General features: G+C 30.0%; 1 protein-coding gene across 2 annotated transcripts; it reads left to right on the top strand.

The window, feature by feature from the left end:
- The first annotated feature begins 11,291 nt into the window (after positions 1-11,291).
- Positions 11,292-26,200, top strand: LOC149893287 (uncharacterized). 2 transcript variants are annotated; one of them, XM_090071699.1, is made up of 8 exons: positions 11,292-11,381; positions 12,714-13,110; positions 13,405-13,430; positions 15,486-15,516; positions 15,911-16,002; positions 22,016-22,049; positions 22,183-22,359; positions 25,315-26,200. In XM_090071699.1, the coding sequence occupies exons 2-8, from the start codon at positions 12,714-12,716 to the stop codon at positions 25,884-25,886; spliced, it is 1,329 nt and encodes a 442-aa protein (XP_089927825.1). In that variant the 5' UTR covers positions 11,292-11,381; the 3' UTR covers positions 25,887-26,200. The 2 variants fall into 2 exon arrangements, with proteins under 2 accessions (XP_089927825.1, XP_089927833.1); XM_090071707.1 differs by lacking the exon at positions 11,292-11,381 and adding an exon at positions 12,090-12,279.
- Positions 26,201-26,466: the final 266 nt, after the last annotated feature.

Here is a 26,466-nt window from a genome sequence, read left to right as displayed (position 1 = left end):
CTACGTGGATATCTATGGAGGTTCCTGTCCTCTAACCATTGTATCTACGTGGATACAATGGTTAGAGGACAGGAACCCTGATTTCTTGGGTTTACTATATAAGTTTAACTTGAAGGACAGCGAGGTGTTCCCCAAGCAAATGTTCTCAGAATCACTGAAGGTTATCTCTCCATCAGAATGGTGGAACATCATGAAAGGAAAGGTTACTAGATCTCAAATCAGGGAAAAAGAGGATTCTGTCAATTTCTGCAGCTTTCTAGCTTCTCTACACTCCTGTCCTGCTAGATCAGCCTCAATTGAGAGATTGTTTTCAACCTTTGGATTTGTCTGGTCGAATATCAGGAATCATCTTGGTGCAGATAAGGCAATGAAACTTGTGAAGATTTACAAATCATTTCACAATAGCTCAGCAGCTGACAGCAGTTCCTGTGATGATATCGAATCTGATCAATAAGTAGGTAAGTAGTAGGAAAAATCGTTTTTAACTTCAGAATAACCATCTAAATTCTGAAAAAAATTCTATTTCTATTATTTAAGTGTAATTCATATTTGTTTTAGTTTATTCTTGATGATCCCAGAGAAAGTGTTTAACTGGAAATCTGTCAAAAACATCTGAAAAGCTGACAAGAATTGAAAATTATTGTAATAATCAAACAAAGTAAAATTATGTAAGAAGAATTTTATTTACAGTTCTTCAATTTATTAAATTTTCCTTGTAAAAGCTATTTTCAATAAATAAATATAACTATTACCATGTGTTTTTAATTATTATTTTGAAAAAATTAAATATATAAAGATAGTTTGAATGCAAAATAGGTATTATTTCTTTCATTTTCTAAGCAAAAAAAGCTATTTTTAGAAAAACCCAAAAAAACCCAAAAAAACCCAAAAAACCCCAAAAAAACCCAGTGCGCTGGGTTTTTTTAAAAAAAACCGGGTTTTTTCCAACCCTGATCTAGATTCAATATAAAGTAGTGCTTATTTGGCTTATTTTGCTTGTTGTTTTTTTGTTTTTTTTTTACCGTATTTGGATAGGCTTCTTACTGGAATATTAAAATCTTTTTTAGTCTTTCGAAAAGACCTTTCTTTTATTAAAAATGCATCAATAGAATCTTTTGTAATTATTTAAGAAGTAGTCCTGTCTGTTTTTATTTTAAAGTTTCTATATCTGGAGATCTTAAATAAACTTAGAGAATTTTTGGAAAATTTGAATAGGGGTAATTTAGTACATGAGTGTTGCTAACTAGCTCCGTAATCATTGTGCCAAAACCTATCTCCGCAAAACCTTTAACCCCAAAAGTCATTTGTTCACAAAACGGCCTACAGATCCTAAAAAACACGAAATATTGAAAAACATAAATTATGACAGGTTAAAGTGAACTATAAAACACTTACATCTATTCGAGTTTAATTGAAGGTAATGTTACTGCTTTTTAAAATTGAAAAAGTAATATTGTTACAAAAGTCATAAAATTAATAAAAAATAAAAAAACCGTTATAATTTCAATGCGCGTGCGATAATTGCCCTGATACTACACTGGAAGATGAATTAGTTAAGTAGGAAGGCTCCATGTGAATTCTGGTGGAAAACCCTGTAGCCAACTAGCCCTAGTCTCCCCTATCTTGAAGGTGATCTTTATTTTTATAGATATCTCGATTAACAATTTTTTTTTATTAAAGTAATGCTTTAATAAATGCCAATATATCTAATCACGCAAGTATTTTACGATGTATAAAATAAGCGAAAAGTTCAAATTAACAAACCCTATAATACGATTAATAACCTTTAGAAATTTACAATTGTACAATTGTATTTAAAAGGAAGCATTAGCGAATGCTTACTTACTTTATTATTTATAGTAAAATAAAAAATAGAGGTCGTTCACTTTTATCGGATCATTACAGGAAATTGTATTTTAATTATTATAAACATTACTGTTAAAAATCTATTTTATTTGTACAATAATGCTTAAAGTCAATTGGATATTGGCTACTAAATTCTGTTTTCTTTAAAGAAACCTGTTTCTTTTAACAACTATTTCCTTTAATCTAGGCATTCTATACCACTTTTGAAAGTAAATTGGTTGTTAGGTTTTCCAAGCATCTTGTAGAAGATCCAGAGATTATTTTTGTATCTTGAACGGTGATTTCAAATATTACGGTCAAATTATTCCCATAGTAAATCAATAGGGATCAAATCCCATTATTGAGGTAATCACACCATAATTTCTAGTTGGCTCAATTTTCTTTTTTCTATGGCAATTTGTTTTGGTTGTTATTCTGCTGCAGAACAAAGCCTTTCCCAACTAAACGTTGCCCCAATAGATTTGCATTATACTTTAGAATAATGCAAATCTATTGCGGCAACGTTTTTCAATATGTCATAAATCCTTGTAAGGTCACCAGTTCTACCTGATGAGAAACATTTATAACTGAGCTGCCGTGTTTCACTGCTGGAGCAATACAGGCTGGTATCATTTTAAAGATGTATGCTGTACATACATTTGTCTATTTGAGCCGAAGACCATCTAAGATTCCAAACTAAGATTCATCTGCCCGAAAAACCTTTGGCTGATCATATACACTCCAATCTTGATGTAACTTTTCCCATTTTAATCTCTTTATGCGACTCATTTTCTTTAGCAATGGTTTTTTAATAGCAATCCATCCTTTCAGGCCAGCACCTAATAACCATCGTTGCAAGGTATTTCTTCAAAAGACTTTTTTCTTGCAGTTGTTTTAGCTCGTATCTAAGTAGCAATTAGGTCTATTTTGCATAGAAATAACTATGCTAAAATAAGAGAGACCATAATTTCAAAAGCAGAGGGCTTACCTCTAAGTAATTTAACACCAAAACCAATATCCAAGAGAATCCTTAGAGATGAAATTAAGAAGACGGTCATTTTATTTTATTGCAATAATGATATGTCCTATCAAATGCCCGGAAAGAAAGGTTTTATAGTATTTAGAAAGAACTCTAAGGATGGTTTGAAAAGTAAAAGTCATGTGCAAGCCAGGTATATGCTCATGTGACTTAATGATGCTCATAGTCTTTTTTTGCTGACTCATGCTAGTGTATTGATTGGCAAATCAAAGTTTTGTTAGCTCAGACCTACTCATGCTAAATTCAATGATAAAATACCACACAATATGTATGCATGTATTTACCATGTGAATGTCCGTCTTCTTCATTCAGTGCTACAACTACATTCTCAGCTTAGGGCATCATTTTTGGATTTTCTTGCCAAGATTAGATGTGATCAGATTCAGTTAACTTTGCTGAAAATTACAACTTTGTTGAACAGGATGAGGTTCAGAGTGCTCATTTGACTCATTAACAATGAACAATTTTCACATCGTACACATGGTATTCAAGTGATGGAAAAAGAAGTGTCATTGCTTTAGATATTTTACACACTAAAATCACTGCATTTGTTTTAATGAATTTTATATTGCAAAATGATTGAGAACATTCCCCAGCCATTGCATCAGTGCAGATATTTTCGGATGGAGCAGCTAGCCAGTTTAAAGAGAAATGTTTATTTTGTATTCTGACTCATTGAAAGAATTTTTCAATATAGACCTAACATAGAATTTTTTGCTTCAAGCTGTGGGAAAGGAACTTTTGATGATAATGAGGGATTAGTGAAGAGATCAGTTTGCAAAGCTGTAAAATCAGGCAACCAAGTCAAAAATCCTGAATAGTTTTATCAATTTTTTCAAATAAAAAAATCAAACATTGAAGTACATTTTAAACCCAACAAGATATTAATAAAATGAATGATATCACTAATACTCTTTGGGATGGAATTGTCTCTGTGCCTCAAGCGCAATCTATCCATTTTGTTATCCAAATTTAAAGGTTTGTCATAAAAGTTGGAAAAATGTCAGATGCATCTCTGGGTTGTTTCATCACATATTATCAGAAGAAAGACGTCGAAGCTCATAGAGTGTCACTCATTCAGGAATATCCTCATGTTGTGATAGTTTTCGCGTTGCAGTTTCTCAGATGTGTTGTACTTTTTTTTCTTTTATTTATCTTTCTTTTTTTTATTTTTAGGTACCACAACCTGATATTTATTTTCCTCAACGCACTCTCGATTAAATTTCATAGATCAATGTTCCATCTGTAACTTTTCAATATTTTTTCCTTCAACTTAATATCCTCTTTGAGTATTGACTTACAAATTGCTACTTGACTTACAGTTCGGAATGTCAATAGATAGTCTTATTGGTTAACACTCTTGTGGATGTCCCAATCTGTTACACCCAGAAGTATCTACTAGCTAGGCTTTTTAATAAACTTTTAGGTTATCTGTGCAGCCAATAAGAACAGACAATCTGCCTTTCCTCTCATAAACATCGCTTTACCCAAAAATAAGTAAAAACCTGTTAACACACCCTTTAAAACAAAAATATATATAACAAATACTCAAGAAAAAAAAGGGTTTGTGGAAAAAAAATTGTATAAAAAAATTTATTACAAATTATATTTAGGGGTAGCCCTCGAACTCAAATGCTTCAAAAAATTTTGGTTTGTTATACTATAGAAATGTTTAAAGATTTCATAATAATTTACCTTTATTTTTAATGTTTATATAACAGAATATCTAGTTGTAAATATTCATGTAAGAAGATTAACACATGTCTGAAAACTTTCTGTGTTATTCTAACTTACTGCTTTTTCACATTTCGTCTACAATCTCTTTATTACAGTCTTGAAATTGCCATCGATGCACGGGGGACAACTTGAAGGAGAAATTGCAATTGTTCCTCCCAGTAGTAGACTTTTTGTTCAACTCTTGAGTTAGGGTCACATCTCTTCATTCAATCAGTCCAATTATTGCTGAACCTAAATTTCTTTACAACGCTCAAGGCCTCTTGTAATGATTGAATTTTCTTCCCATTCAAATGGATAAATGTAAAGGAACATCTGAGGAAGTTCTAGCAACTGAATAATTTAATCTAGAATCAAAAAGAGTCAGCTCCTCAGAAATATACTAAAACTAAGTCCAAGCTTTTTGTTAGTTGTCTTTAAAATGGTGTCGTGGAGATATCTCATGAGTCTGAAATTATTTTGAGGTGCATCAACCTAGAACAGAACAACAGGTTGCAATGTCTTTTCTGAAGACGCCACAGTGAACCGGAAAAACCACATTGTAATCACGTGTATGACTTTCCATCGGATACGATTAATAGCGTCTAACATTCGTTAATGGACCCTTTCTTGAAAGTTACTGGCAAAAAATATAAGAAAACCACTGGCTGCCTCAAATACAGCACCAACTACTAACTCCCTTACATAATGACGACATTCCAAGGAGAGTAAATTTCGTCCATGCTTTTTCTAAAGGATGCCGCAAGCACATAAATAATTATCAGTGTTTCAACAGAAATTAGAACTGGAAGATGGTCAACATGTATTGTGGAGGTTAAATCCGCCATCGTCATTTATTAAAGGGAGAGGATCTCAAAAACTTGAAGTCGTTAATAATACGGATATCGGAGATACCAATATACACCAAGAAAAAAATTCTTAAGAATCCTTAAATCCTTAAGAAATCTATTAGATTTAAGTAAAAGGAAAACAGTTAAGATCGGTGAACAAATCTTTTTTGTTGTTGTCTAAAAAAAAAGACATAATACAGATTCATGACAATTCAATGATTGCACTAAATTCCCTGTCCATGGACAATCTATTGAAGGAATTGTAAAAGAGGTTATAAGTGCTTTAATAGTGTTACATAGGTCTTAGAAAAGAGACGGGTTTATAAGGGCTGTGATATGTGATGGCTAATAGACAACTAAAACTAGTTTGTAGTCAAAGAATGATTTGCTAAAGATATTGTAACAAAAATTTTAGCTGAAAGTATTACGCGTCAACGATATATTTTATGTAATTAACTAAATTTGAAATTTGATTTATTTGACTATTTGAACTAAATAGTTTAATATTTTGTAATTGATTATGGTGGTCCTACACTCATAAAAGCTTATTTTTATAAAAAAAAAAATATTTTTTTTTTAAAGCTTATTTTATTTATTCATCACTTGTGAATAGTCTCTGATTATATTGGATTGTAAACAAACTCTATTAAAAAAGATATTAGCTGTTATATTTAGGTATCTTAAAAAAGTATCCTTAGAAACGCCCATAGCAACCACATTTTGAGTTATTTTTAGGTTAATAACTAGTCAAATATCTTTTTTATTGTTAAAAGTTGATGTGAATATAAAACCTCGTTTTGGTAAAACGCAACCTAAAGTCATAAGTTATAAAACAGCCTGTACAAGTTGTTCGTAAATGAAAAAAGTGCTGTCAATTTTAGGAGCTTTTGGATATTTGTTTATATTGCAACCCAATTTGTATTGTTACCAAACTAATTATATTTAAAATTATGGCTAAGGGGAATAAGAAAATTTTTAACAGGAAAAGAAAGAGAACGAATCAGCATCTTCACGTTAAATCTGCCATATGCAGTGATGACAAACAAAACAAACAAGTTGAAATTGATATATCAAATACTGTTGATGATGTAGATTTTTCTTCTGACACAGAAAGTGAGTCTTCACAATCAGATGTAGAGGAGAATAATAACGTTGATAAATTTGATTATTTTATTTTAATAAATTTTTAATAATTTTAATAAATTTTAATTGAACATTAAAATCACAAAATTGGAATGTATTGGCCATGTACAGAAGAGAATGGGTACTAGACTTCGTAAGGTTGTTAAGACTTACAAAGGAACAAACACACCACTCCATGGAAGAGGAAAGTTAACTAAATCTGTGATCAATTCTATGCAGAACTTCTATGGCCTAGCCATTAGAAACAATCTTAAAAATTTGTATGCTATGAAAAAAGCTGTTTGGGCCGTTTTGTTTCATTGCACAGATTTTGACGACAAGGAATGGCGACACCATATGTGCCCAAGAGATTCGGAGACTTGGTGTAAGTATCATTTAGACAGTTCATGGTGTAAATACTTATGTAGAGCAAGTGAATCTTTCTGTTGCAGTCTTTAACATTTTGAAACCAACTTTTACTGATTTATCTTCAGATGATTTACTAAAAATATGTCTCCATGGTAAGACCCAAAACGCCAATGAGGCACTAAACCAGATTATTTGGGGACGCTGCCCAAAAAATGTTTTTGTGGGTAGAGTGGTTTTAGAGTCTGCAGTTAATTCGTCTGTTATTGAATTTAATGAAGGGCCTAATGGAATCCTCTCTGTACTAAATAAATTTCATCTAACAGGATATGTTACGCCTATGAAACTTAATGAAAAGAAGAAAGAAACTATAAAGCGGTCTCTTCAAAAGTCCACTGACCGTGTCAAAAAGAGAAGAAAACAACTAAGATCAATAAAAAGGGTTACTTAGACAAAGATGATGAAGAAAAAAACTCGAAATATATTCCTGGAGGGTTTTGATATGTTTTTTGTGAACTTTTTATTATGGTTTTATTCTTTTGTTTTGTATATTTGTCGTTTTCTCAGAATAAAGTTTTGCTTCGAATAATAATCTTTAAAACATGATAACTTTGGACTCGTTTAAGCTTTTTATCTAATTTTTTTTTTGATTTTTCACATAATTAAAAAGGATCCAGGTGAGAGAAGGATATATAAAATAAAATAAGGAAAGTACTTTTTATGAGACTAATGTTGGCCACTTGTCCACCAATTTTTCTATGTTTGTTTCAAATCTTGTAACTTTTTATATACTGTGAATAATACAAAATGCTTCTCTCATCCGGATTAATATAACTCAATGAGTATATACACCAATTTTCAGCTTGACATGATAAGTATTTTGATTGCTAGCTTGTCACAAAAAATGCTAGTTTTTTCATTCATTTTTTAAATAATTGGCTAATCGAGACATTTTTTTTTTTTAAAGTTGATTTTTGTAAATAGTTTATAGAACCACATTTTTGGTGAAAAAATTAAATCAAAAACTCTTTGCTTTCAAAAGTTAGCCTTTTCTGTGGAGGACCACCTTAAACTAAACTTCAACGTAATTCATAGGTACTCGGAGAAGGTTTAGACTCAGTGGTGTCTTTTAGTTAATTATTTTTTATTCAAAGCGACCGTGTAGCTTATCTATGAGGTGAATGTTACTTCTAGAAAATTTGGCAAACTTATTTGATAATTTCGTCCCCCTGCCCATAGGCGTAGAGTTTTAGTTTTCCCGGATGGGGCATAAACTATTTTGTAGGAGTTGAAAATCTATAATAAGAAATAAAAAGTTTTTTCAATCAGCATAAAAATGTAATTTCTTTTCTCAAGTAAAATGTGTTAATAGATTTGGAGGCACGCATCATAAACTCATCGATCAAAGGATCAAGATCATAAGTGTAGGCAATATTGCGATGGCAATTTAAAATAGCGAGATGATTCAATCGCTCCTGATACATTGTAGAACGCAAATAGGTCTTTAGCCTACGAAGATAAAAAAAAGAGCGCTCATGCGTACATGAGGTGACAGGCATACATAGTAAAATTTTTACCAGCTTTACAAACTCGGCAATCAGTGGAATTAATTGAGAAAGGACACTATCATGGTCTAAAAGCTCATTTAAAACTGATTCAAAATCAATTAGTTGAATATTCTTGAATTTCGCATGATCCATAAATATGTAGCGATGGAGCTGTAGCCTTCTATAATCTTCAAAGTCATCATTGTAAAAAGCCTCAACGAATCCAACTTCCAAGCACTGACCAATGAGAAATTTTTCTACATTTGCTAAATGCTCAGTGGTCTCAGTGGGTTCAAAACGGGTCGCGAGTCCCGTTATAACACAATCCAGAGATGCATAGAAAAGCTGGTAGTAGTAGTCCTCTGGAGTCGTAGCAAAGTATGGAACTACACTTCCAGTAAATTTTGAAGTAACTTTACGTTTCCGTGGCATCTCTGGTTTGTCAAGTAAACTACATTCTGCTTCTACAACGGCTGCATCCCATAAGACTTTGAAGCGAGTATCACTCCGGGCTTCTTTTAACACCCCCTTAAGCGTGTTGATTATATTTCTTGCTTCGCAAAAATTAGGCTGAATTATCAGAATGATTTTCGAAATCCTCTAACCAGTTGAAAATGGCGGAATAGTTACTCGTAATAGATATAATGGACGGTTTTCTAAGGATCCATCGAGTGGGGCAGGATGGCCGCAGTGATGTTCCGCTTTCTACATCCTCTACATTTCGAAATTTATTGAAACATACCAATCGTTTTGGAGATCCACGGGTAAATGCAATAGATGATTGCGCTAAATTCATAACATTCCTGATCTCTGTTTAATTTTCAACAGCATCTTGTGCTACCATGTTGAGATTATGAGCGCGGCAGTGCACGTAAAAAGCTCGCTCTTCTTTCCCACTCATTAAAGTCTGCAATCCATAGATACTTCCAGACATGTTAGACGATCCGTCAAAACATTGGCCCCGAAAATTTTGAATCAACAGGCTAAATCAACACAAAACGTCCATTAAACAGTTCTTGAGGTTCTTGGTTTGCTAAAATCCCATTAAAAGCTCCTCAATTTTAAATTATTCATTAACACGTCGAATACAGATCGAAACTTGTTCTTTCGCGGACATATCCGTTGTTTCATCGGTCATCAAACTGTAGAATTGTGATTCCCTTATACTTTCGCATAGATTACGAAGCGTTGTGTGAGCAAAGTCTTGTAGGATTTCGTTTTCAATTTCAGGCGAGAGACACTTTTGCTTCTCAGGACGATTCAACCATTTCTTCAGTTCCAGAGGATCGTCTGCGCGTAGTTTGAGTAGCATGCAAAAGTTTGAATTATTTTCAACCTTTCCACGAATGGCATGGCCTTTCGTCCCCTAATACACTAAAAAGAAACATTTAGATATCCAGTAAATAAATTTAATGATTGATAGTTAATCTAAATTTTTACTTAAAAGTCTGTTGAACAATTAAAAAATTTTTTTGATTAAAATGATTTTTAATTCAAAACTTTTAAATAATTAATACAATTAATACTGCTAAACTTATCAAATAAAAAAAAACTAAACGACCGTTCAACTCACACAACTCTTTAGTTTATGTAGTTTCGTTAATTTGCTTTTTGTTACGTTTTTACAGATCTCAAACTCCCTTGAAATGCATCAGAAGCGTGGAATTTCTGAAATTCGAAAAATAATATAAACTTTTGAAAGCTTAAACTTTTGAAAATCACCATAGGTATCTGCAGAAATACTACAATCGTTTTTAAATTGTTATATTTGTTATTGTTTAAGTAAACTATGGTTTTTATTTTTTAAATATTTTTGAAAGCTTGGTGAATTTTCCCGGGTGGGGCAAAGCCCTAGCGACAAATTTACGGATGGGGCTCGAGCCCCCGAGCCCCAGCGCGTTCTACGCCTATACCCCTGCCCAATTTTAATGATTAATTATGATAAAAAGTTTTATGCTGATTAAGAATCGTATAAAAAGATAGGCCTTAAAATCAATCTAAAGTACTCTATTATGAAGTTGATAGCACAAAAATATACAACAAATCGCTAATATTCTCCATCTTAAGTTAACTAACTTTACTGTGGGTTTTGTTTTGTTATAAACGTCAAAGTTCTTTCGAGGATAATCAGACAGACAAGCGAGCTATAAAACATCTAAATCTTGTAAAACAAATGATTCCTACAAGTAAATTTTAATTTATAACAGAATATCACACAATACTTTCAATAAAATCTTTAAAATTAAAGAAAAAAATGTATTTTAAAAGACGAACTTTCATCCAATTATAAAAATAGATTTCCTTAATGTTCCTAGCAAAAATGAAACTTTTTTGAAACATATCTTTTTATACAAACATAATAAAAATTAATTTTCATGGGGAGTAAACTATTAAAAGTAAAGTATTAAAAGAAAGTCAATAGTTTAAAATGTATATTTGCTTACTTTGCCTAGCAAAAATGAAACTTTTTTGAAACATATCTTTTTATACAAATATAATAAAAATTAATTTTCATGGGGAGTAAACTATTAAAAGTAAAGTATTAAAAGAAAGTCAATAGTTTAAAATGTATATTTGCTTACTGTGAACAGTTTTTGTTGTTTTACAGTTCATTGAAGTTTGTAACCAATGAAAGAATTTTTCAACTTTTTCCATAAAAACTTATTAGATATATGGACAACAAAGTAACAATTCAGCTAAATCAAACTAGCGTGAAAATTAAACGTGATGAATTCCATAACATTCTCTATTTCGATACTTTAATTATAAAAAATAAAAATCAGGTTGAAAATACTTTAAAAAGATAACTTTTAAACAAAAATTAACAATTTTCAAGATGGCGAACATTAGTGATTTGAAGTTGATCATGCTTAGAAAATACAAAAAAATAGCGTTCTAGTAGGGTATTTTTTTCTTCTAGTAAAAGTTAGAGTAAACTTACTTACGTTTGTCTTAAAACAAAAAAGATACCAAAAAGGGTTGGATAGGGGTTGGCAGTGGCGCCATCAATGCTGTACTAATAATATGAAATATTACTACAAATGGCAATACTGCTAAAGTTTAAACAGATATTGTCTGTTTACATTCTTGAGAACTAAAAGAAAGTAGAAAAATCCTAATCTTGCATTGTTCCAATTGAGGTCATTTCTATACTATATTATGAAACTAATTTGATATTTCTCCCTTTCAAATTTTGTTTTTGAAAGCAAGAATTTCAAAACAAATTGAAAGGCAGAAATTCAAGCCTTGAATTTTAAGAACTTAACGTTGTCCTTGAGAAATTTTGCTGAAAATGTCAAATAATATAAGTCATTGGTCAATAAAGTACTTCAAGCAAGTGGTTTTTCCCCATACTATATAAAATACCAAAACAAAGTCTGGAAAGTGAGAAAAAGGTAATAAATGTTGAAAAAACTTGTACAGAAAGAAAGAAAATTGTTTCATTATATTCAGAGAGGAGTTCACTCCTTATCTGCTTCTTGTACCTCATCATGCAAGCTATTTGCATTTATTGTCTCCGTTGCCATCCATTCATAACTCATCTAATTTTGACAGCTGATGTCTAGATTAATGAGTATCTGAAATAGAGATAGCTGCCTTTTATTTAGTGTAATAGCATTTCTTCACATTTATGGCCTGATTTGGGAATGATTCATACTTTAAATTGACAGTTGATTTGAATGAACAGAACAAAGTAAATTTTGTTCCAAAATCAGTTAATCCACCCAATTATCTTGAAGAATTTGCCATTAATTCTTACTGGTAAAATTGAAAAAGCTGATGTGATTTTATTGAGGTGTGCACAATTTTCTTTACAATTAAATTAAGCAACTCATCATAAAATGATTCCTATGATTATTATCATCTTGAAATCTTTTGTGATCATGATAATAATCATGGGGCTAATTGATATTTACTTTAGTTTAATGTTTGTAGGCATGATGGAGAGCAGCATTTTTTTTGCTTTTATGTCTAGTTCAAAGTTGCTTAAATTCTGAGAGTTAAAACTGATTTTTATAATAAAATAAATCTGTTGGTTTGAATATGTGTAAAGAGAAAATCATTTTCTCTTCAGAATTCAAGTTTCGCTTAATAAAGCAACATTTATGTGTGGATAGAGTTTAACAGTTATATCAAGAATTTTGATAGAAATTTTTATTATAATAAAACAAATTGTATCCTGCTTAAGTTTAACACAAATATTTAATTAATTTTCAAAATATCATTTAGATGGATGATAAGTTTCACCTAATGATTTCTTACTCTCATAATTCTAAACAAATAACATTGAAAGTTTTTGATTGGTTTGAAGAGCATGGACTTAAGACATGGATAGACAAAAGTAATGCACTCACTGTCTTAACAGAAAATATAGTTAATGGAATTTCCAATTCTGAAGTGTTTATCCCATGCCTTTCAAGTTCATATGAACAATCTATTTGGTGTAAAAGAGAGTTAGAATATGCAGTTCGCTTAAACAAAAAGATAGTCCCAATTATAGTAGAAGATAGCTATCAAATGAATAAAGATATAGATTTTCTAATTGGTGGAATTAAATATTTTGAATTGTGCAAAGGCTTTGATAGCACAATGAATGAAGTATTAAAGGCTGTAAAAGAATATATAGGTATAGATTTTTATTGTTGAATTTAGTATTATCCTGGCCTAGTTTTTAACCCTGTTTGTCTGCCAGAAAAACAAATGTGTTTAAACTGTTGTTGTTTGTGCATAAGATAAACATCAATTAGTTAACATTGCAGATGCAAACACCATAAAAGCTCAAATAATAAGCTCCAAAAGTAAGATAGTGCAACAAATTAAATTATTGACCATGAATTTTGTCCATAATGCAGAAAAACGAATTCATTGTTTGGTTAAATTTCATTAAATGATTTTTTTAAATACAATTAAATGTTTTTAGGTTCTTCACAACCAATAAAAAAAGGGGTAAGTTAAAATATTTTTATGTAAAAAACCGATTAAGTTTTTGAGTGTTTAAATAATTGAGGCAAATTTCTCTATTGTTTTGATTTAATCTTATTTCTTTTCTTTTTTTTTTTTTTTTTTGTTTTGTTTAAATTTTTTTTTGATGTTTTATTTTAAAGTTTTGATTAAATCTAATTTTGTAAATAATTCTAAGCTATTAATACCCTTCTCTTACTAATACAGTCTAGATATTAAAAGGGTCCATTGCAATAAGCGTGATTACAAAATCCTAAATAAATAAGCTAAAAGAGAGTATTTAAGTCTTTTTTACAAAATCCTAAATAAATAAGCTAAAACTTTAAGTGTTAGATTCTATTTTTAGAGTTATAATCATGTTCTTAAAGCTCAGTTAAATGAAGCTTAAAAGTGTTTTCAAGCTCAAACTGATTTCTATGAATAATTTTAGATCATTAGACATAAAAAGGTTATGATCTTTATCAAAGTTTTGATATATCTGAAGATTTGTTATAGCTTAGTGGTAAATAGTTGCAGGCTCATATAATTTTCTCAGGTATTAATTAGAAGATGCTTTTTTATAGATCTAAAATAATTCATTCATAGATTTTTTCAAATAAACCCTACCAGTTATAATATCTGCATCAACTTTAGTTGCTAACCCTTTAGTCATTTTAAAGACTACTTGAGTAATATGTGTAAGGTTTTAAATTTAAGCTTAGGAATGCAATCAAATTCTTAAATTTCAGTAATACTTAAGATATACTTTGCTTTAACTATTTTAATTGAAAAATAAGTGTAAAAAGAAAAAAATTATTTGAACAAAAGTTCTCAGTAAAGCATTTTTTGATATTGAAGCTTAAGCTAATAATTTTAATAATAGTGAACAAGCCACTTGATCTTGTTTACTTATCTGAATAGTTTTGTAGCACTATCATCATCTCAATATTGTAATTAAGATGGTTATTAAGTGAAATTGAGTAAATAAATAAAGTTTTAACTATAGACATTTCTGGTTTATAAATTAACTAACTTTTATTAGTTTTGATATAAATAGTTTTAAAAACTCTATTTCTGAATAAATACACATTTTTCTTTATAAAGAACATAATCAATACACATCAGTTTTCCTAAATTTTAGGAAGCAAATAGTGAGTGCTTGTAATTTGAAAGTTTAAAAGCATGATTTGAAATAAACAAATAGATCTTCTTTGACAATAGGTGTTAAAAGAAAAATAAGATAAGTTTTATATGTACAGTATTCTCTTTGAAGTTGTTAAATTTTAATAATTCATATTATTTCATAATTTGTATTGAATAGACATCCTGAAGGGGAGAAATTGATAGCTAGCATTTTTAGTTTACTTTTTTGAAAAAGTAAACTAAAAATGCTAGCTATCAATTGTTCTATATGTTTTAAGCTCTATATGTTTTAAAAAGCTCTATATGTTTTAAATATTTATGCTTATTATTAAATCTGATTGTAAATTCAATTTTAGAGGTGATTTTTTATTACTTATTTTATTATTTTACTGTATATACTCAAATTTAGAGGTGACAAATACTATAATAAGCATAAGAAACAAGCTTATGCAAGTATTTGTTATAATTAAATTATGGTTATCAAATATAAATAAATTAATCAGTTTTAAAAAGCTAGTTTTCAATGATAATGTTAATATATCTTATTCAAAGGTTTTAAATAGAGCTTCAAGTTTCTTAAGAACAGCTTGTTTACGATATGCACTAGTTCTTTGAAAGGCTCAAAATTTCTTTTATTGCATTAGTTTATTAAGCAAAATATGTAAGCTCTAATTAAAATACCAAGGTGAAATGCTTATTGTAGTTAATACCTTGGTTTTTAGTAAAAATACTTTGGGAAAATTCTATGGACCTAAGTTTTAAATAATTTTTTGAACATTTAATAAGTATCTTGTATGTTAGTTATAATCCAGTTACCAGCCTGTTAGTGTTTTAGTCATTTATACCAATACTTATTCGGTGTCTCTTTTTTTTTCTTCTTCTCCTTAACTTATTTTTTACTATCATCACACTCTTTAGGATACAAATGCTGTTCAAGCTGAGCAACATGGTTTGTTTTCTATTTTTAAGTTGCTATTGATTTTTTTAATTTTTACAAATTATAATGTAGTTATCAATTATGTTAATAAGACAAAGCTGTGAAAAATGTTTTAATTTGCTTTTGTTGGAAATAACAATCAAATATTTTAGTTTTCTCACAGAATTTTTGTACATCTTTGTTAGTTAATAATATTTACAATTAATGTCTTTTAAGAATTGTTAAAACTTAATATAAAACATCATGTAAGTTTAGGCTTTACAACTCTTGATTCACCAGCTTAATAGAATTCATGTGCCAACAGTTGGATAGCAAAAATACTGGGTTGTTTAATCAAGTTAATGTAATCAAAGACTTAAATGCTAGTTTAATGATTGATATTGCAGTTCCGATATTTTTCTTTCAGTTACAGAAGATAACTTTTCCCAAAGAGAAAATAGCATTAAAAAACCGTGCTGCCAAGATGAAAATTATGATGAGGGATTCGATGACACAAATGTGAGTATATAACATATCTGGTTTTGATTGCTAAATACTTCTGAAATGTCAATCCTAACTTAAAAGATTTTTTATTGGATCAGCCGAAGCTTCAGAATATCTTTATTATTTCTTCAAATTTTTGAGTATTAGGAAAGTTTGATGTTTTTATTCAATATGTTAGTATAAAAATCATTTTTGCAACCATCTCATTATCACCTAATCTTCTTAGTTGCTAAATTTATCAAAAATGCAAAAAGTGAAACTTCAACATTTTATAGCTAACATTTTACAGCTAAAAAGAAAAAGTACAGAGGATTTGTTTTACATCATTTTGGAAAAATTAACAATAAATATTTTGAGACTTGACACAAGAAAAGTGATTTCTGAAAGTTTTATCTTCATATCTAGTTTCCCTTTGCAAGAATGAAATATTTAGAGACCCATTCAAAGTGTTCTATTTTTGAATTTCCTTCAATCAAAAGCTTATGATTTCAGATAAATTTTGATTTGAGTCTTAGCTAGGTTATTTTTTAAACATGGTTTGCATATGGTTTCAAAAACAGTTTGGTTTAACAGAGGAATTCAATTTACTGAAACAAAATGAAAGTGTAAATATTTGCAAGTTATTGTGAATGTTAGAGGCAAAATTTAGGTGTATTTTAATCAGTAAATAGTTGTTGTGGTCGACCTTTTTTCATAAAAATTAATTCAGTTAATTAAAAGTTCTCAACATGGAGGTTATTTCTTGATCCCCAAGTGGGTTCAAGAATAGAGGGGAAAAAAGTTTAATTTTATAAAGTTCAGTTGCTTGAACTTCATGGAACTAAATTTTCCAGAGATTTTCACAATAATTCAGTGTGCATTTCTGGTTGTATATATCACAGGTACAATTTTAGAACTTCACTATGAGAAAGTCAAAAGTCAACTTCAAAGAGCATTATTTTTACACTTAATAATAGATATAAATGCATTTATTATTAGCACTCGCTGAACTAACAGAAATAAACCATTTTGTTCCTTTAGGCACTTTTAGAGAATTAGGGTCTTTTATATTAGGCCATAATCTACTAATATCATGCAGAAAATTTGTTAGACAGATTTTTTCAAGTGTTGGCAATAATAATGCAACTGCCACAGTTTTGTTGTACTCTTCAAAAAGTACAATCAAACAGTATATGTAGAAACATTTTGTGAATTCTAGCAGGCATAGGATATCATTTGTAATGTGTGACATGTGTAGAAGATATCTTTAATAAGATCTACAGAAACTGTAGTTATGTTAACAAAAGTTTAATGACTTCAAAATGCTCCTCTTGCAGTTTTTTGTATTTTGGTGTGTCAGAGTCTTCACTTTTGGAAACATCAACTACTAGACTATTTCTACTTCTTATTTGTGTGTGCGTAAAAAAAGTCCAGTATTACATCCTAGCCTAATCTGCCCTATATGTATTATTTCAGGATATAAATCCAGAGTTGGAAAGTGTGGATTCCCAGGTCCAATTATAGCTGAGTAGGTCTACTAATTCATATTCAAACTTATTCTTATATTTAGGAAAAGTCTTGTAAATTTAAAAATGTTCAGACTGATTAATCTTAAAAATCAGATTTTACCCATATTTTGAACTTTAAGAGCACCCTTAAATCACATTTTCAAAAAAGTTTAGCAAACTGAAAAGTTAAGATTAGTTTTCCTCTAACATTTATGCTTTAGTTTTAGCCCAATTTTTAAAATCAAAGTCAGATTTTATATTTATAACATGGTCCTGGTATAATAACAGAATTAGAACACCACATTTGATATTCCTCCAGTGTTACTTTTAAGTGCTAGTTTGTTATACCTGCTGACTTGTGGATAACTAATGGGTCCACATATTTACAAAAACTATGCAGAAAAGTCTTTGATAAATTGAGTTTTACGGTGTATACAATTATCAATTACTGTCTAAATTCTTAATATTTGTTCTTACTTGAAGAAGCTCAACCTTTTGAAATGTTATATCCTCTACAGAAATCTTAAATAACTTTCTGGACTAACAAGTAAACTAAGAAACTTATGAATTGAACATTTTTACATTTTCTTAAAAATATTTGTATAAACACTTTATTATTATTCTAATACTGTTTTCAATGCAGATACTTAGTTTCAATAGTCAACATTATCAACTATGTTTAATGACCCCCTGAAGGGAAAATGGTGATGAGAAATTCCATTTTCTAACCAGTAACAATTTTTCAAAACTGTTAATATTTAAACAATTTTTAAATTTAAATAGCACATTTTTTGGTTACAGTTGATGATCTTTCTGAACTGAACTTTCTGAAGCTTTACCTGAAAGCATGCACTCCTGTACAAAGTATAGAGTTCAGGTAACTGAAAGACCCAAACAAGTTTTTTAAACAAAATTTGTAGGTTATAGTACCCTAACTACTCTGCAATAAATTTTGAAATCAGTTTACAATGCCCGAGTGTTTTGTTTATATTTTAAATTAATAAGTTTTTAGTAAGTTAAACCAGACTCATATATGATCTTAAATCCTTATTTTAAACTTCCAAAACCCTTTTTTTTTTATTACACATTTTGTTTTAGTAACTAGCTTTTGGAGTTTAGCAAGTATTAAAAATAATTGGATATCTTTTGTCAGCTTAATTAATACCAATAAATTTCAATCAAAATTAAATAGCATTTTGATCAAAGTTTCAGAAAAATAAAATCAAAGTCAAAGGATCAAGTTTGTTTGCTCATATTTTTTCCAAAAACACAAATTTACCAATATGGTATACTTTCAAAGATTATCTATTTTTTAATCAGTTTTTGTCTGATGCATCATCAAATGCACATGATTTTTTTTTAAACTTTGAACATTACAGAATTGCTCATTAGTTTTTAAAAATAATTTGGATTGAATTTTATTTTACAATGATTTTATCCATTGATATTGCTGAGAATTAAATAAGTATAACTAATTTTGCAAAGAGTCATGATGAATGTCATAAAACTGAATGTTTTATGTGTATGGGTAAATGCACCAAAGAGTCAACATCCACAACCATTGAAAAGGTTCTTGACCTGTAAAGACAAAACATTCATTTAAATGATTCTTGTGTACCCCTTAAAGTATTTGATAAATGCAGGTCAGTTCTTTGCCAAAAGTACTAAACAAGACCATCTTCCAACTTTCTTTGACTTCAGATCAATTCAAATGTAACCTGTTAATAGAGTTTACTCTTTAATAGAGTTTACTCGTTGTTTGAAGCACAATTGAAAACATCCACTATTTCCTTCATAAACAGATAAACAAACCAATCAGGCACCAAAAAATTGCTTAGATTGCCTATCACCTGTAAGCCATGGTCTTCCACATGACTGTAATCAGTCAACTTTCAGGAGCAATGTTAAGTGTCTTACAACCAATCATACAAAAATTGCTGAACACATTGCTTCTTCTGCTGTTTAATTAAAAAAATGTCAACCGAAACTGCTTCATGAGAGTGACTTTGCACAAATCTAACAAAAATCTGGTCTTTCTAATGTAGCTATTAGAAATATTTATTAAATACATTGTAGAGTCTAACTTTTGAGTCAAATTTTCAGAACTTGGAAAAAGCTTGACCAATTTTTTCATGTAAATAAAGTTTGTTCATCAGGGAAAACAAGGCCAAAGGAATGAAACAAGTATTGTACATTGCAAAAGTATAGCAGAGCTTTAAAATAAAATTCTTCTCTCACAACAACTATTTTCAGATCACATCACCAAATAGGGTATAGATGTTGGTGGCCACTTTCTGAAAATAAGTTTAGGTGAAACAAAGTTAACCAGGATCAAGAATCTCCCCCCCCCCCCCCTCCCTCCCCCATGAAAATATTCACTTAAGTTTTCAGGGCAAAGAAAGTTCATCTTAGTTGCTGTATATGAAAATATTCCTGAGACCTATGAGAATATAAAGTCATTGCTTTCCCTAATCAAAGTTGAAAATTACTTCATTTCTTTTGATTTGAAAGTGGCAAATCTTGTCTGTGGACTCCAATCTCATTCTAGTTCACACCCCAGCACTTGGTGTGAAGCTGATATAAAGAACCTTGAAAAATATAGAACTTTAAGAATATAAGAAAGCAGTACACATTTTTTTTTTGCTGCTGGAGCCGATTTTAAAATGCTAAGCTTTTCAAGAATGTGGTACATGAGCCACAAGTAAATTTGCCTGATTCCTCACTTGTGCTTGAACCAATTTAGTCAGGACATTAAAACCTACAACTGTTGTTTAATAAACTTCTCTGGGTCTTTTAGTTATCTATATTTTGCATAGGAGTGCATGGTACATTTGTAAGTTTTCAATATCTACTCTTCAAATTTATTTCCAATTTCTCAAAGATGCTGCAGAGTATTTAACAAGCTTATTAGACATGTACAGTATTGTGCAAAAGTTTACAAACACCAAATTATTTTCAGTTTTTAAAGCATAAAATTTCACAAACTTTCTCAAATTAACTGAAGTTTTTACCAAATGTTCTTCATATTAATTTGATTCATGATACAAAACAAACAAAATTATAAATTATAATGGTTAATTAAAATTTAACTTTTTTTGAAAATTTAAAATGCCAGACAGCCATTCAGAGACAAACTCAACCCAAATTATCAGTTACCTAATGTTTAACATGGCGGAGAAATGTTATGGTTTGGGAATGTTTTATTTGTAACAATGTGGATCCTACTGATATCATAGCAGGTATTATGGACTAGAGAGCTTATTTAGATATGAAGAATGTTATGCTACCACTTCCAAAGAACGAAATGACTCCCAAATGGATCCAAAAGTGATCCAAAGCTTGTCCCGGATCTGTTAAGGATTATTTGAAAACACAAAAAATCAAAGTTCTTGAATGACCTTTTTGGTAGAATGGCCTAGTTGGTAGAAAACCAACCAACAAAGACCATATACTTGCTTTGATAAAAGAATGTTGGTATAGCATTCATCAGGATGTTCTCATTACTTTAGTTGACTTGATGCATGATTGCTGTGATGCTGTTTTGAAGACAAATGGATAAGCCACCAAATACTGTCTAATCGATATTGTCTCGTTAAAAAAATGACAAGTTAATATTTTTTTAATTAAATTTTCATCAAAATTCTGTTGTTCCTCAACTTTTGCACAGGAGTCTTTTCAAATGAAAATTTAATTTTAATTAACCATTATATTTTGTAATTTTTGTGGTTTGTATTATGAATTGAATTAACATAAAGAACATTTGGTAAAAATTTCAGCTGATTTGAGAAAGTTTGTGAAAGGTAAGGCTTTAAAAACTGAAAAAAACTTGGTGTTTCTAAACTTTTGCACTTTATTGCAGCTGTAAATACATTAGGCCTTTTATGGTTTTGATTGAAATATTTTTGAGAGAAGCTTGCTTTGGTTTTAAAATTAGCCATATCATTAATTCAATTCTAATGAATCATTTAAATGGTTAACTTTATAACATTTGTTTTGTATAGCATGAGCAATTTTTTTTTTTTTTTGTGATTGTTAAAAAAGACTTTCTTATAACAGGATTATAACTACTGAAACAGTTATGAACATGTTACAGCATCATTTGCCTGATCATTGAAAACCTTCTCTTAGTAAAAGCAGATTTTTTAATGAGTATGAATTTTGTATTTCACCAATGCAGCATTTTTGTTCAATTATCAGAAACCAAGCAGAATAAAAACAATGCCTCCTCCAGTTTTTAAAAGTCAGCAGTTATCTGTGTTCAAGAATGTAGGACTGTTTTCTATTTGGAAGAATATCTGTGGGATAAGAGCAATCAAATTTTAAACTTTTGTATTGACTGGTACACTAAAAAACCTATTGCACAAAAATTCAAAGCTTAAGCAATCATAACTTGTAAAGTTAAAATTTATTTTTTTGATTGTATTGTTAGATTTAAGCATGCTGTTCAGTTTGATAATGTGAAGCAATTATTGGTGATAAAGTACAATATAAAAAAAGTCATAAAGCTAATTACCAGCATAAGCTTTCTTTTTCTTTAATAGTGCTGCGACTGCATGGTAACGAAACCATTTGAAGGTTAGTTTTTGAAATAACACTTTTTTCAAAAAACTTTACTTTTGTTTATTGTGTAGGTTTATTAGATTAATTTTCAGATTATTGTTAATGCTATAAATGTTTTTCTAATGTTAGTTATTTACTGATATTTTAGACCGTGTATTGGGAAAGTTCAGTCAGTTAAGCATCAATATAGATCCAAAAGTTACACAAAATCTTGATAGTTCTGCGAACAAATCGTTCTTTGAATTACCACAAAAAAATCCTGCTGCAGATCTTTCAGTTGAAGATAAAAAAAGATATCAAGATAAGCTTAAGCTTCCTTTGAAAGGTGAAAGTCTGTTTCTATTTCAGTTCATTATTTTCTCATATTTTTATAAAATTTGATTTATATTCCCTACAAATTTTTCTCCTACCACAGCTCACAAATAAAATTTTTGACTTTGTTTTCTGAACTTACTAATCGAGCTCAATTAGCAGAGAAAATTTTATGAGTTTTTTTCTTGGTAGTATAAATGTTTTTTGAAGGTTTTTTTTTGTACCTTTGAACATTTGTTCAGAGGAATTGGTACAATCTATTTTATTTAAAGTACTGCCTATCGTTAGCTACAACTTTTCCCTATCTTTCAAGCAGCACACAGATTCTTGTTAAATTAATATTCGACTTTGATGCGAGCCAAGAATTGAGCTGATTGGTAGCTTTTTCGTAAGAAGAGGAGCGCTGCTTGGCTAGTCTATGAGTCATCAACGGCAACAAGAGGCAGTCAGAAGCAGCATCTGGTGAATAGCAATATCTATACAAACAATATCTCGTGAATTCAACGGGTGGAGTAGAACATCCCATTGAAGCGCCTCAAAACTGTCCTTGACAAGTTTTGCAACATGTGGCCAAGCGTTGTTGTGCTAAAAGATTACTTTGTTATGTTTATTGGCATATTTGAGAGGTTTGAGCTTCAGCACTTAGATCTTAGATTCAGTGTTTCAATCAATTGCATCAATTGTTGTTGATAACCCTCTACAGTGACGGTTTTATTTGGCTAGAGTAATTCATAGTAGATCACTCCAAGCTAATCCCACCAGATGCACATAATTAGCTTCTTGCAATCAATACTCAATCAATGCTTTTTATTCAAAATATTCGGTTTTGTTGTTGAAGTTAATGCATGACCGGGCTTACCCCACATTTTTCTACAATTTATGTTGTGGTAGTGATTCAACTTTTCATCCTTGCTACAATTCAATCCAAATAAACCTTCCAATTTTGCCTGTGGAGTTGTTCGAGAGTTAAAAACGGCATTCAACGTTTCTTGTCTAGAGTCATCCGGAACCCGAAATCCTTTTTTTGCACTAGACCTATGGCCTTGAGACTGTTTGAAATCCCTTGTTGAGTCACTCCCAAGGTTTCAGAAAGCTCTTCTTGAGTTTGGCATAAATCTTGGTCCAATAGCGCCTAAAACCTGGCGTCTTTAAACTTTATTGGCCTTCCTTTGTGTTCTTTGTTGCTAGTCTCAAAATCGCCATTGTTTAAACACCAGAACTAGTACTCACATGTTTTTACTGATGGAGCTTGTTTCTCGTATGGTTCGCAATGTAGTTGATGTCTTAAGTTGATTTGCATATTTTTTGGTGTCTTAACTTAATTTTATAACATGATTTCCCTATTTTTTACAAACATATAGAATCGTTATTACCTTCTACAGGTTCAGGAGCAACCAACCAAAAAGTTTAAATTTTTGTTCATTCAAATGAAATTTCAATTGTGTTTTGTAGGCACAAAGGATGACATGGTTAGAGTACAAAGAAAGTATGTTGTTTACACTTCAGTGGCATGACTCAGTGATTTTTAGCATTGATAACATTTCCACATGTATTTAGTTAAAAGAAAGTCCTATTTGATTTATTGCTAGTTACTCCATCTTTTGTGAGTACTTTAAAAGTTATTTGTACCCCTAGTATTCATGCAGCATTCAAAATGTAACAGAACTATGTTTCAGTTTGTTCAGTTTTGTTTTTCACATATCAAAGTCTTCACCCTGGTAACAGAAAGCAAAATGTCCATTTTCAATGAAACAACAATTGCAAGTTTTAAAAGTTATTTTCCAGAACCAAAAGACATTTCCGGTTTTCTTACTATTTTTTAAAAATGGTGGACTGTTTCAAATTCTAAACAACATTTTACTCCAAATAAACTTGGTAATGCAATTATTTATGATGATGGTAAAATAACTTTTTAGGCACTTAACTAGTTGGATTGGGCCTTGGCAGAAATCTCCATATTTTACACTATCAAACAAACATCATCTGCTTTCATCACAACTCTGTGTTCTCAAGTATTGCTTATAGATGAGCTTATTGAAGAGCTTATTGAAGAAGGGTATTTGTATATGCTCACTTCACAACTTCAAGTGACCCAATAGAGTATAGATTTTTGCAATAAAGACAGATGAGTGGTGAGAGATTTCTAGTAAGCTTACTAGAAGTTCAACATAAAGAAATTATTTTAGCATGTCGGCTTTTAATTAAGGAGAATGTAAATTTTTATGAAGGGGATTTACAATTACTTTCAAGAGGTTGTCTTACTGTACCATCGCTTTCACTTGATTATTTTACATGTGGATGTTTTACAGTCTTAGATAACCTTTTGAATTTAATAACTAAACAAGGCGCTAATGTTAAAGGCTTATCAAGCTTTGTTTTATTGAAATACTTCCCAAAAATTTTTTTTTTTGATTTACACAAAAAATGGGGTTTAAAATTTGCTTCTAAAATCATGTCTTTTTTAACAATAACCAGAATCTAATCGATGCCACTGTACGAAAAGATGCTGTTAAAAGTTATAAAAGTAGACAGAGAGAGAAATAAAATTAAAAGAACAAACATTTTACATAGATAATAACATAAAAATTGATAAAAACTTATAAAGAACATAGATTTTAACCTTTGTTTTTTTTTTGTAAATTCCCAATGTTGTTGTCAATAAAAATCTAAAATGTACAAATAGAAAAATATATATTAGTTACATATATATTTAATATACATAGATGTATATGTTTATAAATACATAAATCGCTGGTATGAAATTACGAAATGCCAGTTTTCTGTGAATACTTTTTGGTTTAAGTTACATTTTTAACCTTAACTAAAAGTAAAAATTTCAATATTGCATATGAAGTGTATTTAAGGCCTTTGTACAGAATTAAGATTTTGTTTACTATTTCTTAGTAGTTGCTCTTTTCATAATCTGAAAGTTCTTAAAAATGTGAATATTTCATTTTCATTTTTCTAGATTTTCGAAATGGATTCGGGGATCTAAGAAAAAGCTTGGACGTTGGCGACAAAGTCATAAAAATCGTTGATTATCTTAAGCTAGGCGATAAGAATCGAAAGTCTATTTTATTTACCGATCATGGTGGCGGAAACCACGCTCTTTCATTCTTAGAACTTTTGAAAATGCATAAACCAGATCTCACGATTGCGTTATTTCGTAAACATTTGCTTCATCACTCATTTATTGAAGCTGAGAAATTCATAACCAAATATAACGACGAGAAAGTTTTTACGGATGTATCACATAAAGATACCAGAGAACTCAGCTTTAAGCTTAGTTTTTGTTCAGATTCCATTAAAACAAGTTGGAGGGACCTTGCTTCGGATTTAGGCATTAGTTTTGTTGATATTTCGCGAATTGACAATTCGGGTAGACATCCGGCAAAATTTAGTCGGACGGAAAAGTTATTTGAGGTTTTATTAACGTGCTTTCCTCAATGTACAATAGGAGATTTTCTCAATGTACTTGAAAAACTCAAACTAAATGATGACGTTTTGTTGATGAAAGAAAAAATTATTGCAAGTATGTAAATACCGAATAAAATCTTTTCACTAAAGTGAAAAAGACTTTCTGACTTTTAATTTACGTGTTTTATTACTATTTGCTATTTTTTATTGGAGCATAGTATTTTTAATCGATATTTTTTTTTTAAAAACAAATTTTAATAAATGACTTTATGATTTTAAATTTTAATTGTCGTTGTAACGAATTGTTAAGATAACGTTTTTTGATTAATCTTTAAACAAAAATATTTTATACATAATTTTTAATTTTTGAACAATTAAGATTTATACTGTTGGTATAATTTATGTAATAACTTAAAATGAAGTATGACGAAATTTACTGAAGTTGTTCTTTTACGACGTTTGATTATCGGCAAATCCTTTTGGGGGGAAAGGGTTCAAGTAAGTACGGTGGAGGTCAGGTTATCAGCGCACTTATTTTATAAACGTTCTAAAATATTCCCTGTTAATGGGTCATAATTACGCTTGCAGTCCAGAAACACGAATAACTGTTTAGAAGCAGTTTTAGAGCGGAAACTTTACACAACCAAAATATTTAATAAAACAAGTAATAAAAAGACTTTATTTTTGTAATTTTTTACAAGCG

This window comes from Hydra viridissima, unplaced genomic scaffold (assembly GCF_058129835.1).
Source record: "Hydra viridissima isolate aposymbiotic clone 2 unplaced genomic scaffold, HvirCarnegie_v1 scaffold_1, whole genome shotgun sequence".
NCBI classification, from domain to species: Eukaryota; Metazoa; Cnidaria; class Hydrozoa; order Anthoathecata; family Hydridae; genus Hydra; species Hydra viridissima.
The sequence above is the reverse complement of the archived record's forward strand: the minus strand, read 5'-3'. Positions and strand labels throughout refer to the sequence as shown.

Bases quoted from the DNA above. Each gene is read 5' to 3' on its own strand.
- LOC149893287 (XM_090071699.1), top strand. From the start codon at position 12,714: ATGGATGATAAGTTTCACCTAATGATTTCTTACTCTCATAATTCTAAA. The intron at 15,517-15,910 runs GTTTGTTTTCTA...TTTTTCTTTCAG, and splicing joins TGTTCAAGCTGAGCAACATG to TTACAGAAGATAACTTTTCC. The intron at 16,003-22,015 runs GTGAGTATATAA...TTTCTTTAATAG, and splicing joins AGGGATTCGATGACACAAAT to TGCTGCGACTGCATGGTAAC.